General features: G+C 42.6%; 1 protein-coding gene across 2 annotated transcripts; it reads right to left on the minus strand.

The window, feature by feature from the left end:
* Positions 1-616: 616 nt before the first annotated feature.
* Positions 617-13815, minus strand: DUS1L (dihydrouridine synthase 1 like). Of its 2 annotated transcripts, none has more exons than XM_062506026.1 (13): positions 13539-13815; positions 11994-12102; positions 11095-11145; positions 9288-9340; positions 8487-8569; positions 8220-8323; positions 7137-7281; positions 6432-6528; positions 5979-6067; positions 5030-5196; positions 4426-4463; positions 1527-1602; positions 617-1207 (listed from the first exon to the last, which is right to left on the minus strand). In XM_062506026.1, the coding sequence occupies exons 1-13, from the start codon at positions 13773-13775 to the stop codon at positions 1056-1058; spliced, it is 1401 nt and encodes a 466-aa protein (XP_062362010.1). In that variant the 5' UTR covers positions 13776-13815; the 3' UTR covers positions 617-1055. The 2 variants fall into 2 exon arrangements, with proteins under 2 accessions (XP_062362010.1, XP_062362009.1); XM_062506025.1 differs by having other exon boundaries at positions 9288-9400.
* Positions 13816-14911: the final 1096 nt, after the last annotated feature.

Consider the following 14911-nt stretch of genomic DNA (forward strand, 5'->3'; position numbering starts at 1 on the left):
ACTCAGCCCCAGGTCTCTTGTGCTGGAACCAGCTCTTTTGCCTTTGCGGACTTTGAGCAGGAGAGTGACTGAGCTTTCTGATTTTTTGGGAAACCGTAAATGGGAAGAGGTCAATTAAACAGTTTGAAATTCTAGGATAATGAATATTTGGTTTTTTTACTAGAGGAGAGGGGAACAGACCAGGAAACCCAGAATACCTGACAGCTTTGGCATGTATTCCTGTGCGAGGGAAGAAGTTCCATGGGAGTTGGGAGAGGTAGTTTCCAGTTCCCATCTTTAAAAAGGGCACATGTAGGACCTGCATCTGGTTTTGTCACACGCCTCAGAATTTATCACATATGAAGGACAAATGACCACATAGTGAAGTATGAGACCTTGAGCAGGTAAATGTTAATGGATTTGGTTCCAACTTGCCACATATTTTTAGACAACCCTCTCTGTTAAAATAGAGATTTTATCCTCCTCCAACCTTTGGCTCATGGAAGACAACATGTTAAGTTTCATAACACTGTAAGAAACTAATAATTATTAATGTGGATATAGCAAGATCTTACAGTTTTACATTCCCATTTTCCAAGTACTGCTGATTTTCTTTCTGCATTAAAAATGTGGCCTACTAAAGCACTAAAAGATGTGACACATTTTCTGTGACACATTTTCTGTTAGTGAGGAAGTCACGGACATTGCTATTTTTAGCATGCCAGAAGGCTGTTCTAATACAATCAATTTAGGCCTCAATATTAAAAACAGAACATGAAGGGTTAATGAGCATACAGGAGGCAGAGTGTAATGATAGCTTACAGAAATTGCCTCTACCCAAAAATGCAGCATTTTCAGTCTTTCAAATACAGCAAGAGACATTGAATTGCATCCCTTTTATTTCAAATGCAGGATAATTCCCTGAGTAAGCATTTTTTTACTTAAATAAATTTTTTCCAGAACTTAATCATGTGGAACAAGTTCACACAGCTGACAACAAGCTGGAGATGACACTTTCTTTGGCCCAGGGAAGTAGTGGTCTGGCAGGAGCTCTTGGACTGTTCATTTCCAAAGCTTCACCCTGTACTGTCACCAGCCTCCTTCAGCACTGCTGTCTCCCCCAGCTCTGCATCTCCTCTCTGACTGATCTCTGGGGTTTGAATTCCTCTTTGACTGTGCTGCCATGAAAGGGATTTTTCATATTTGGTCTTAAAAAGTAATCCATGACCTGAAAAAGCAAAATGGGAAAAAAAACCCAAACCAACATCCTGAAATTACTACAGTGATAAACAGACTTATTCCTTATTAAAAATGGGTCTTTACAGACTGGAAACTGCATCCCAAGGCTTTGGAAGCAGAAGCAAAGACATACAGAGAAGGAAGAGCAGTCTTTTAAATTGATACTATGAACTTTTAGATAGCATGTAGCATTTTAGGTAGCATGACGATTTTAACGCCCACCTACTAGCCAAAGATTAAAGTAATGAAGATACGTGGGCAATAGATGAGATGTTTGCTGGATGCCTGGCAAGGCCAGATACACTTACCTGGACAATCTGCTACCTCTCTGAATGCTCTTTTCTTACAGCATCCTCGGCACATATTAAACACACATTTATTGCCCTGGGTTGGGATAGTGGTAAAAAGAAACTTGTGTCAGTGAAAATAAAATTACTATTGTTTACTATAATAAGTAACAATATGCCTCTGCACTTTCAGATCTTAGGGAAAAAAACATGTTCTCAGCCTAATTGGGGGTTATCCACTGTTTGCACATAAAGAACAAAAAAAACCCTAACCAACCAAAAAAAATCCACATTCAACTTCTGCAACCTCCATAATCTGTTTGGCAGCCTGAGTTACCCACCACAAGCAGGCACATGCCATAAGCCCTCTGGAGCAAGCATGAACACATTTCATGCTGGTCAGCTTGCTCTAGTTCTCTGCAACATGCAACACAGTGCTACCATCTGCAGCTATGCCTAAGGTGTGTTCCCACCAGATTACTTCCCTACTTGCATCTTAAAATGCACCTGCATATTTATGAAACTATAATGTATGACCCTTAGGGAACAGCAGCAGCTGAGTCTGCCACTGATGATGTGGCAATAAGAGCCTGGCACTCTGGGGTGCTTTGCTCACACACATTTTAGAAAAGGTGGTTGATGTTGTTTAGTGTGGTTCCCTCCAGCCCAGTCAGAAAATCATTCATGTTTAGGGAGGCTTTTTTTCTCCACACCCCCTCCACCCCACTTCATTACATAGCTCAGAAACAACACATAACCTAGGAAAAAAAAATTACAGGCCCAGTCAGATTTCAAGAGCTGCCTGCAACATTACACTGATGCAAGAGCAAAACAAAAATAAATCTAAGCCCTCGTGCAGACAATCCTGGTTTATGCACCAAGTGATGTCACATGGATTAGCTATGAAACAGGATGGCTTTGAAAGCAGGCCAGCCCAGTGCTCAGTGCTTTCCCAATAATGAACACAGAAAAAAAAATAAATTCCATTTTGTTTTTCAGTAGCTGCAGCTTCAAATTGAGCCCCAGCTGGCTGCCACTGTTGTGCTTCGATAACAGTGTTACAGCAGGGAGCAACATCACACGATTGTGTTGCAGGCTTCCCTGCCCCCCCGAGGTGTAATGGTAATTTTTAAGGCAGAACACAAAACTTGTATCTTACACTCTGCTTTACAGGTGTATTAGCAGCAATAAACACACTCTGCTCACACAGCTCAGCAACACCACCCTGTCAAGCAAAGAGCTATGTTCCCCAAGGAAAAAAAAGAAAAAAAAAAACAAGCAAAATGAAATGAACTTTTTGCAAATATCAAAATATTTGAAATTTCAATACAGAACCTGTAAAACCAGCTGCCTCATTTCGCATTGCTAATAGTGAAAACCAGTGTTAATTTGCTGCATAGGTAGGACTGAAATGACAAGGTGCTTATGCTTGTTTTGATAAAGGCAGAGATCCAAACACAACAGAAGCCAGAGCTGCAGGTGCTGCCTGACACTCACTGCAGGCTGAACTGCAATTACATTTGAAGTATTTTTATTAGTATACTAAGAACCACACCAATTCAAATTTTCATTTTGCAGAAAAACTCCACCCATCACTAACCATAGTAAGAGCGGTTTGTTTTTCATTTCACAGTAAAATACGCAGATCATACATGAGTGGAAGTCTGGAGATTTGTTTCCAAGATATCTTGGGAAATGCAATTAACTAACTTGACTGTCATAGCAATAAATACCTTCAGCAGCAGCAGGATTGCATTCTTTTTTTGAGAGGAAGGCAAATTCTCTCAAAGAACCTATGTATGCTAAGGATTTTTGTGCAGCACCTTCAACCTCAGAGATTGGTTACAGTTACTGGTTAAAAAGGATTTGGAATAACAGAACAGAATCACAGAATAGTTTGGTTTGGAAGGAGCCTTTAGAGGTCATCTACTCCAACCCCCCACAAAGAGCAGGGACATTTCCAACTAGATCAGGTTACTGGGAGCCCTGTCCAACTTGACCTTGAATACTTCCAGGAATTGGGCATCCACACCTCTGGGCAACGTGGGCCACTGCTTCACCATTAAAAATGACTTTTAATCTAAGGCATATATAGTCTGAATCTACTGTCTTTAAACCCATCACCCTTTGTCCTACTGCAACAAGTGTGCTAAGAAGTTCATTGCTGTCTTTAAGTTCCATTTAGGCACTGGAAGGGGCAGTGAGGCTCCCCAGAGGCTTCTCTTCACCAGGTTGAACACCCCCCAGTCTCTCAGCCTGTGTCCATGGCAGAGGGACTCCATCCCCTAATGATCTTTGTAGCCTCCTCTGAGCCTGCCCTAAAAGCTCCATGTGTCTCCCCAGAGCTGGATGCAGTACACCAGGTGGGGGTCTCATAAGAGCAGAGTAAAGACACAGAATCCCCCTACCCTTGACCTGCTGCCCATGCTGCTTTGGATGCAGTCTAGAACACAGGTGCTTTCTGGGCTGTGAGCAGATTGCTGAGTCACGACCAGCCTCTCACCCAACAGCACCCCAAAGTCATGGGCAGGGCTGCTCTCAATCTATCCATCCCCCCAGCCTGGATTTGATACCATGATTGCCCTGACCCAAGTGCAGAATCTTGCACTTGGCCTTGTTAAACCTCAGAGGTTCCCACAGGCCACTGCTTGAGCTTGTCCAGGTCCCTCTGCATGGCCCTATCCTTCAGGTGCATCATCACCCCACTCAGCTGGGTGTCATCTGCAGATGGCTGAGGACACTCTTGCTCCCATTGTCCACATCACTGATGGAGACACTGAGCAGTGCTGGTCCCAGCACAGACCCTTGAGGGACACCACCTGGCCCTTTTCTCCGTCCATACGTTGCACGACTGATCTCTATGTGGTCATTTAATTTCCATTTAAAGGAAATGCTTTTATGGACACTTGTACTGACTTACCTTAGGATTTCCACATTGATCACATTTTGCATATTTGGCTGAGAGAGAGAGAGAGAGAGAAAGCCGATCCAATTAATTGAATACAACGGTATTTTTATGTGGAAGAAGTAGGTTTAAAAAAAAAAATCAGAAAAGCTTGGTGCTTTTCTAGCCAGAGAGTCTTTTTGAAATAAAAATACAGTACCTCAAATAACAATGCAAAGGTAAAAATACTTTGAATTTTTAAGTGCCTCTATGCTAAAATACAAATATTGAAAATTTTAATCCTCAAGTCAAGCATAAACCAGGAGGACATCAGCTTGAAATTCATACAAAAAATTCCATTTCAAATGCTAGTGACAGCTACAATTCAATTTGTAAACGATTTTGATCTAAAAAGATGCTTAGAGAGAATAAGTGACCTACTACTTTGACCCTAATTTCCTTTACTAGTGAACATTATTTGAATCATGTTGCCTGCTGCTGAAATTTCAATAGCAATAATTTCCCCTCTTTTTCAGGAAGTTTCTACAAGTACACAAGTCAGGAAAATTCTTAATGGCAAATTATGTCCAAGGTGGTATCAGCAACTCTCCAAATGTTTATGTCAATAAATGGAACTTACGTTTTAAAGATGGATCAAAGCTTTTATTTGGATTTCTCAACTTCTTTTTTTGTTTATTCTTTGACAGAAGCTCAGAATTTCCATCTTCCTCTTCTTCCAGAGCACGTTTCCCTCGTGCACCTTTTTCAGTTCCACTATCTCCATTCTCCCTGCATCTCTCCTTTGGCCTGAAACAGTGAATTTCATCATAAGTTGGCTGGAGGGAAGAAGTAGCTGTTCCCTGACCATTATTTGGGTTTACAGAAATCTGGGTAAACCATAAGCCTTTCTGTCATGGCTACAGTGAAGTGTCATTGTCCTTAGAAATGGGATAGAAAAACCTAGCTTTTTTGGTTAACACTGGCAGTTAATAACAGACACACTATCAGATATATCAGCTGGAAAGCCAATTAAAGTTGGTCAGCTAAATTAGGCACCTGTTATTCCCAGGTTTTTCTTAAGTATTTTTAAAATACTTACTTAAGTATTAATCTTGAAACACTTGTTCTCGTCTTCAGCCCAGTTTTCAGCAGAAGGGGAATAAGCTATCTGAAAAGCTGGTCCATATCTTACAAGCATCCTTTACAGAATACAATTTAGTTCTTACCTTTGCTACCACAGCAGTTACCAGCAACATTCATGTTGCATGTAACAATAAAGCACTGTTAGGTAGCATATTCACTGCACATCAGGTACTTGTTCTGAGCTGCAGTGGCATTCCTGATTTTTACTTTCCCAAGAGAGAGAAATTTGAGGAGGATATAAAGGAGAAAATACAAACAATGAGCAACATCCCCAGAAACAAAGCAATAACTAGAAAACAACCAAACTAGAATAAAAATAATCCAAAGTCTTCAGTCCTCACCGATTTTTTTAATGTAAGCTCCTAGAACACAATCAATGGCTGATACTGACAGTATGGGTGGGAAAGGCCTATGAGTACCTGTAAGTATCAAAATAGGTAACTCACCCTGGCCTGATGTATGGCTGACAGATCCAGTGGAAAAAAGGCAACCCTTCTTTTGGCTTTTCTCCTTCTTTCTGATTAGCTATTTCTTCCTGCAGCATAGAGTTACAGTCAGAATTCCTGGAGCTGTCAGAAAATACACTAAATAACACTTCAAACTCAAGGAAATCACAAAATGAAATTTAAGCTAACAATGACTAACAGTTACACATAGGCATAAAAACCATCTACTAAGGCAGATGATCTGAAGCATATTTGTAACTCCTAAATCAACTTTATCCCACATAAAGTTGTCCAGGCTTAAGGGGAAGCTACTGTAATAAGCTAGTAATATCGAGGTTAGTAAGCCACCATGTCCCAGAGAAGTGACTAATGGATGCCACCTATGACATACTTGGTACATTCCCACCAAGTGCAGGCAGTACTGCTCTGGGAGATTAGGGCCCATCTTGGTACCTGGCATCGCAGTTTCAGCTCCCTGTTGACATCTATGATGCCCTCTAGAGTCTTCACTTTTGCTAATTCTTCACGCAGTTGCTGGTAAACTTGAAGCCTGAGGCAAACCCCAAACATCAAGTTATATTTAGACTGTGATCAACTAAAAGTAACCGTATAAAAGCATTTTATACACCTTTTGTGATTCACTTGCCTTTGATAGAAGCTTATGTTCTTCTTTGTAAGTCCAGAGAAAAGCACACATATGTCTCTTCCAGATAAATACTTGGCTGACAACCAAGGTACCTTGACATAAGCTAACATGAATGTACAGTGCATCAGCTGCTTCTCAGTAACTGCCCATAGCCATGCTCTTACTCTACAATAAATGCACACAATGCATTTTGCTTCACAATGAACAAGGAGATAGTTAACTTGTGTTTTCCATGAAGTATGTGTGTGCATATGGGCAATTACCACATTGCAACTGGTGTGCTGTGAGCTCCCCGCCAGCTGATCTTGTGGCAACTTGTTCATTTCCCATGCTGCTGACCAGTTATGAAATGAAGGGTAAAGGTCTCAGCCCACACCCTCTCCAGCCAGGACCAGGCAAGAAAACTTTGCAGCATACTCATCCTGGCCAAACAAATCCTTGTTCAGAAAACCCAGACACTTGCTAAGCAGGATGAGCCCTGAAAACATTAAGAGTTCTACGGAGATACTCACGTGTGATGCCAGAGCTTGAAGAGATGAGCCCTAACATAAGACAATGGACAAGGGTACTTCCGCACTATCTCCAGATACTCCTCAGCCATCTCCCACACCAATGGGTTCCGGCCCTCAAACAAAGCTGGGTTATGAAGATTACCTTCTAGGGAACAAAAAGAAGTACTCAAACTTTCATTTCAGGATTGAAAAAAAGGCCAAAATCTCTGCTCGGGAGTTTTATAATTTCATTTGTGATTCTACAGCCACAGCCACATCACCTACGTACTCTCAAGAACACAGGGTCCGTAAAACTCTAGCCTGACCTTGGGATACTACATTTCACTATACAATTCCTAACTGTGCCAAATAGCTCATATCAAATTAATTGCAGTTTCTAAAAAGGCATCTAACCTTGACACAAAGACAGTAAACCAATTAATAAATAGAAAAATCGCTGGTTTTGTTGCCCAATGGTTAAGTACTGAAATGACAGGTGTCTTGCCTTATGTCTATATTGATATTTCTCTGGCCCAAGTTCACAGATATAGCTTCTCACTGTACTTTACTGGCTTCACAAGCCTTTTGTTAACCAGTATTTTCTGAAACCAAGATTCTACAACCCTTCTTTAACTGTGTGTGTGATTAGAAGCTCTTTCTGATGCCTATCCTAGCACTTCCTGTAGGAAGTTATGTCAATTCTTTCTTGTCCCAACCCAACATGAACCACCTGCAGGAATATTAACCCACAGATGCACTTAGTTCATCTAGAAGAATTCAAAAACTGTTCCATTGATTAACAGATGTCACAAAAATATTCCAGGAAAAGAGGAACCCCATATGCCTTTGTCAAGTAGTTAGATTTGAGCTCAGTGAGTCAGTGGTATTGCAAGTCTGACATAACAGTTCTTTACAAATCTTAAGTGTTTCCTGGTCCTGGTATGAGATGGCCAGTATAAGATGAGGGAGAATGGCCACTCAGCTGTCAAGGAAAGCTGTTCACCAAGTCAATCTGACGTAAGTTTTTAATTAATGTATACAGGGCTGTTAAGGGACTAAGAAACACTTCGTATTCTCATCTGAATAAAAGTTCATTTTCTTTACCTGCACTCATGACACCATGTACTCCTGTCTTACGGATGCATTCTTCCACATCGCTGAGGCACTGGATGTTTCCATTTGCAAATACGGGAATGTTTACAGCTTTTCTATACCAATGAATAAAAGAGATGTATAAAATTGAGCATTAGAGTCAAACCAGAAATTCTCCTCCTGTCACACAAATTTGTTTGCTCTTCAATGCCACAGTACACTCTGTTTAAAATCCAGAGTGTTAGCAGGAATCCACTAAGACTGGTACTGCTCACTAACCTTACAGCTTGAATGTGCTCCCAAGATGCCACACCAGCAAGCGGTCCTTTCTGTTCTTTAGTACGGCCATGCACAGTCAGCAGCTGGAACACAGAACTACATTTACTTTCCACATGTAGGAACCAATGGAATAAATCCACTGAAAAAAATTTCTTTTCACTCCTACACTTCATGGGTGCCACTGCATTCCTGCTGCTATTTCAAGAATGCAGGGAGTTTAGCAACACAGAAAATATCAGCAGCTCACCTACCATGGCATGGTCTTAGGCTCCTTTCACCTTGCTATTCCATTGCATGACAAGATTCTATCATGGGAGAACCTTCGGAATTCCTTTTGTACTGGATTACATTTGTGATTCACTTTGGAATTTGTGATATATTGATCTAGCTTTCTCCTCAGCAAAAGCTCCAAATACTGTCAGTACTGTCTAACTATAGACAATTTCTTCCAATTTAATTTAAATCCTAGAAGAGTGCCTATTTCTCCTGGCGATACCTTTTGATACCCTTTTTCTTCTGCATTCACACTGCCTCCTGCAGCACTATATGAAGACTGAGATGCTCAACCACAGTGAAGGATGCTGCACAGCGCAGTGATTACAAGAGGCTAAAATCATTGTGTCTTCTGTACCACACTACTGACCTGTGGCCTAGGACAGCAAATACACAGAATCTGTCTGCATCTTGTTTGCTCTGTCTGCAAAATAATGCAGCCTATTCATCTCCACAGTATACCAAGAACTGATACTTTACACAAAGATGTGTCCAGTGCAAGTGTAGAGGGAGCAGCTGCCTTCTTACCTGGCAGCCAGCTTTCTCCAGCATCTGTGCATACTTCACTGTCTTGTCAATGTCTGGGAAAACGCGGATTTTGCATGTGATGGGAACAGAGAGCTTCTCGTTAGCCAGTAAAACTGAGAAAGATTGAAAAGACAGGTAAGTGGGCTGCACAATGCTACGAAAAGTGTCTGCTCTCCTCAAGATCTGATACTGGGTGTGGTATGAAAAAAGCCTGAGAAGTTACTGCTATGCAGTTCTCACAGCTTAAAAAATCAGCAGTGTCCCCTGCAATCCTTACTGCATAGTTTAATAACATAACAGTTTAATAACACACATGTGAAGCACAAAATCTGCATCCTAACAAAGTGGCATACTATAGTCACCCATTTAATAGCCTTAACACTTCCACTGCATTAAGCCTTCACTTGCAAAGACCACCCCCTCACAACTCAATTAATATACAAGTTTATCATCATCACAGGCTATTGTACTCCTCCAACATTAACACTTGCCTGTCTACCTTTCCCGCAAAAAGGCATTTCACTTCTTTGCAAACCATCACCAAAATAATCATTATAAGTAGTCTAATCCATGGGAAGCAAAGGCTTATCAAATGAGGTAGGCAGTGGATGCTATCAGGTAGTAAATGTAGGTTATAGAATCAGGGTGAAATTTAGACCAACATGGTAAACTCCCATGTTACACAGTACATGGAATCACAAAAATACCGAAATACCAAAAAGAGAGCTAACATAGAGAGCCAGCAGGAAAACACTGAGTAATGCTGTGTCTGAAATTCTCCTTTCTTCCAGATCTTGGATATATAATGTAGTAAGCCACCTGCTGTCTTCAAATCCTACAAGCTCTAATGATAGGTACTTCCCATCACACTTTCAAAGGAGCAAGCAAGATGTGTACAGAAAGGTGCAAGCAGAAAAGAGTGTTCCACCATTTTAAAGATGGCTGGGGAAAGGAGGAGCAAGAGGCCAGCCTAAGACAACTCTCTTACTAGATAGCCTGGGTTCTCTTCACACCTTGAGGCTATTCTGATATGCATATTTCTCAACAGCCACTTGGGCAAGGAAGCACTGTCTTATCTTCCAGGTTCTCAGTGTCTTTGTACCAAACATCACTCAACATTCCCCAGACCACTGGGAATGCAAACAGAAATAAGACTCTCTAACACCATGGTTCCAATGCTTGCTTTGAAGTGGGATGAAGGCACATTCTCAGTTCTACAAAATGACAAAACTTTGCTTTTTATATCAGTCACAAATATATTTCTTAGAAAAAATATGATACTGTTCACAACACCTACTGGTAGCCTGAAGATAACCTACACCTATTAGGGAAAGAAAGGCATAATTTGCTGTACTCTGGACAGAAAGAGTACGGAGTTGATCACAAAAGGGCAACTGTGGCTTGAAGCAGCAACACAACTCTTGGCACCTAAGAACTTCAAAGTGAAAAAGTAAAGCACTGGGACTTCTACTGTTTCTAGAGCTGGAGAGCCACTAAGCTATCATACGAGACTGGAACTTAATTGACTCACTTTCACCTGAAGTCTGTTTCAGGTACAAAAGTCTTTTAGCAGATCTAGTATGAGTTTGCAGTGGGATACCACCAAGTATCTTGAGAGTAACACTGGAATACAGCATGATATTAAAAAAAAAAAAAAAATATATATATAAAATAAAATAAAATTAATGGCCCCTTCAAAATGCAAACACAACTTTGCCCAAAGAAATATGATGCACCTCCTTTCCCCCAAAATCCCCAAACCTCCTCCTGATAATTAGTTCATCCTATTCCCTCTCTAAATACTTACTCATTCTCTGAAGAAGGTCCCACTCCTCTTGCAGAAATGCTCCATAGTGACCTATGATAAAATAGCATATGACAGACTTGTGCAGAAGAGTAAGATCCTGAAGCACAGTTTTCATAAACTCTCACAAAGATCCAGACACTCATATGCCTCAGAGTTGCTCTGTCCTGCCCCAACTGGAAGAGTGGGATCATTTTGTTCTCCCTGTCACCCTAGATTTACAGGATAAACAAGGAATCCCCACACCCTACTTTCATTGGTACTCCTCAAGGCTGATGTGTTGACACTTTCAGCTCAAAGTCCAGCTTCTAAGGGCTTATACCAGACGTTTAATAAATCCCATTACGGTAATAGATGATCAGAGTGAAAGATCTATTTACACCACTGATCATTTCCTATTAGTCTCTGAAAGATATTTTAGAAGAAGAATGGAGAGTTATTGAACAAATATTTTCTCAACACCTTAACTGATACAAAATTTTCAAATACTGGTTCTGATTTTCAAACATTCGGTATCTAAGGGACTCAGCAGGTGTCATCCTCTTCTACATTATTGTGAAAAAAAACTGGGCAAGTATCAGGGAAATAGGAGATACTAAGTGTCTGAATGATGTAATTTTAAGTGCAGTTTTTCAAAAATAGGCTGTTTGAGCTAAAATCAGAAGGAAAATCAAGCTCTTACTAAAAATAATGTTTCTGAAGTATATTCTAGACACAGGAGCTGTCACTTAAGAGAAAAGAGAATTAATTGTATCTAATTTTTGCTTTAGGTACTACAAAGTGTTGCCTGCTACATTGGGTATAACTAAGTCTGACTTCAGTAGTAATGCAGCAGGGGCAGCTCACATTTGAAACACCATTTGCCATTTCTCTGCTTATCCAGGGTTCAGATTTGCACATACCTCTTTTTGCAATCATTTGGGGGCAACCCAAATTTAGGTCTATGGCATCACAGTAATCCTGAGCCAACAGTGCTGCTTGGACAAACACTTCAGGATCATTGGCACAGAACTGTGAAAAAAGAGAAGTGGAATAATCAGGCAATAGCTTTCTTCAAGTACTGACAAAATGTTATGATGTAGTTATGAAGCAACTACCTACTACAGAAAACAGGGAAATACACACAGTTAATAAAATCAAAAACTATTTCTCAAAATGATCAAGGGAAGCCATATGATGTAATCTTTTTGGATTTCAGTAATGCATTTGATACTGTTTCTCACAGGATGGTTTTGGACAAAATGTCCAACCCACAGCTGAATAAACACATTATGTGATGGGTGAACAACTGGAGTTCAACACATGAGTCAAGTGCAAAGGGTTACAGTGACTGGGATGACATTAGGCTGGTGACCGGTCGTGACTAGGGTTCTGCAGAGGGAACCAGGGGTTGATGGCAAGTTCAATATGAGTCAGCAGTTCCCTGGCAGCCAGGAAGGCCAGCTGTATCCTGGGGGGGGCATCAGGTCCAGCATCGCCAGCTGGGCCGGGGAAGGAATTATCCCACTCTGCTCTGCACTGGGGCTCCATCACCTCCTGTCCTGGGGACAGTTTGGAACACCACAATATAAGAAAGATCCAAAGCTATTAGACAGTGTCCAAAGGAGCTTACAAAGATGGTGAAAGGTCTGGACGGGCAATACGAGAAGTGGCTGAGGTCACTTGGCTTGTTCAGCCTAAAGAAGAGGAGACTGAGGGGAGACTCCACAGAAGTCTGTAACTTCCTCACAAGGGGCAGCAGAAGGACAGCTCCGATCTCTGCTCTCTGTGACCAGTGACAGGACCTGAGGGAAAGGCAGGGGCTGTATCAGGAGAGCTTTCGCTTGGATACCAGGAAAAGGCTCTTCCCCAGAGGGTGGTCAGACACTGAAAAAGGCTCTTAAGGGCAGTGGTCATGGCCCTAAACCTGCCAGAGCTCAAGGAGCATTTGGACAACACTGGTGGGATTCTCGTGGCTGTTCTGTGCAGGAGCTGGACTTTGTGAATACAACTAAGGATATTCTATGATTTTATGAAAAACAAAAACCTCCAAACAAAATCTATGACACCAGCTAAAGATCCTCAACCTACAAACGATAAAATGAGAGAGATAAGCATTCAAGAGGCAAAGAAATATCAGATGAATATTTTACATGTGGTACCCAAGAATAAGTGGAAACGGCTCTTAAAATCCTCAGCAGAACAGCTATAGCATTTCAATACAGAAAGACAGTGCTTAAACCGTCTTATAACCACGTTAAAATGTGACTGAGGCTGACTACCTTCAACTCATGCACATTTGGAAAACACCTGCATTTATTAGCACAAGCGAGGTGGATGGCGCGGGTGCGTTTGGCAGTACTGACTTGCGTGCTCAACGTTACCCACGAACGGCACCGCAAGGTGAACCCAGGGAAGCTCTTGGGGCTGGAGCTGACAGGGCGAGTCGGGGCGGGGGCCGTGCTCACCTGCACGATTAGCGGGCGGTCCTCGGCACAGGCCTCGCCGTAGAGGTTCTCGCGGCGGTAGTTGGCGTCCCTGAGGAAGACCTGGGCGTGCAGCATCGGTGTGTAGCACAGCTGGGCACCGTGGCGGCGGCTCAGCAGCCTCCAGGCCAGCTCGCTCTGGTCCACCATGGGCGCTACCACGTAGTGGGCGCTCCGCAGCGTCTCCCTCCAGAAGGCTTCCCCGCGCAGCTTCGGCATCTCCCGCCTACTCGCCTGTGCAGCGTTGCGGCAGTTGCCTCCCCGCGCCGCCGCCCCGGGGCTCGCGGCCTGACGCCCGCAGGCTGCCGCGACCGCTGCGCCCGGGCCGGGCACCGGCGCAGCCGGACGGTGCCACCGCCATCTCGCTCCGGCGGGCTCAGCGGTGCAGCCGCGCGCAGTCCCCTCCAGAAACCGCGGCGCTGCCAGCAGGGGCCGCGCGCGGGAGAGGGGGCCCAGGGCCGCGCTCTGCCCCGGGGGGGCTGAGGTACGGCTGAGGGGGGGCTGAAGGGGGGCTGAGGTACGGCTGAGGGGCGGCTGAAGGGGGGCTGAGGTACGGCTGAGGGACGCCTCGCCCAGCTGCAACAAATGCCGAACTTGCTGCAACAAATGATTATGATTCAAGTTTCTAATTATTTTTCATCATCTTTCATTACCTCTCTACAGTCTAAGGAATGAGGATGCTATTTTAAATATACAGCCTATGCACCCCTGCTATCTGCACTCCCCTTTCCTGTGATGCAGGTGCTCCGGGGGTATTTTTTTCTTTCTTTTGACCCTGATTTGCAGGCATAATGTCTGGTAACTTAAGTGCAAAAGAAACAAACACCTGCTTCCTATTCTACCTTAAGTCTTTTGGGTTTTACTTGACCTCCATCTCAGCAGTGAACTTGACTTTTTCTGGTAGTGCTTCTGCTTTCTGCTAGTGCTATTTTAAGTAACCAGATATATTAAACTGTTTCCCTTCTTGCATTGTTTTTACTGGTACCTTCAGCAAGAGAGGTCTATTTCTATGCCTTCAGGAAGGTGGTAGACTAGAAAAGGAAAATAATAACTTTAATACTGGTAACAACATATGCTGTGTACCATAGATTCTTAAACTCTTTCTATTGCAGATTTAAGGTATATGGTCCATCACTTCAAAATGGTAATGTATTTGTGACCCTAAACAGTTCCCTGGTCAGAGAACTGTTCTTTGGTTTTGAGATTAAGATCAGCCTGGTTTTAGCCTGTGAGAAGCTATCTGAAGAGGATGGAATGCATCAGCTGACAAGAATCCCCACTTCAGTTTCACAGAGAAGGGTAGGTGTGAGGGACTTCTATCCTTGTCATCTCAAAAAAATAAACTGCAATATTGC

This window comes from Cinclus cinclus, chromosome 20 (genome assembly GCF_963662255.1).
Source record: "Cinclus cinclus chromosome 20, bCinCin1.1, whole genome shotgun sequence".
Classification (NCBI taxonomy): domain Eukaryota; kingdom Metazoa; phylum Chordata; class Aves; order Passeriformes; family Cinclidae; genus Cinclus; species Cinclus cinclus.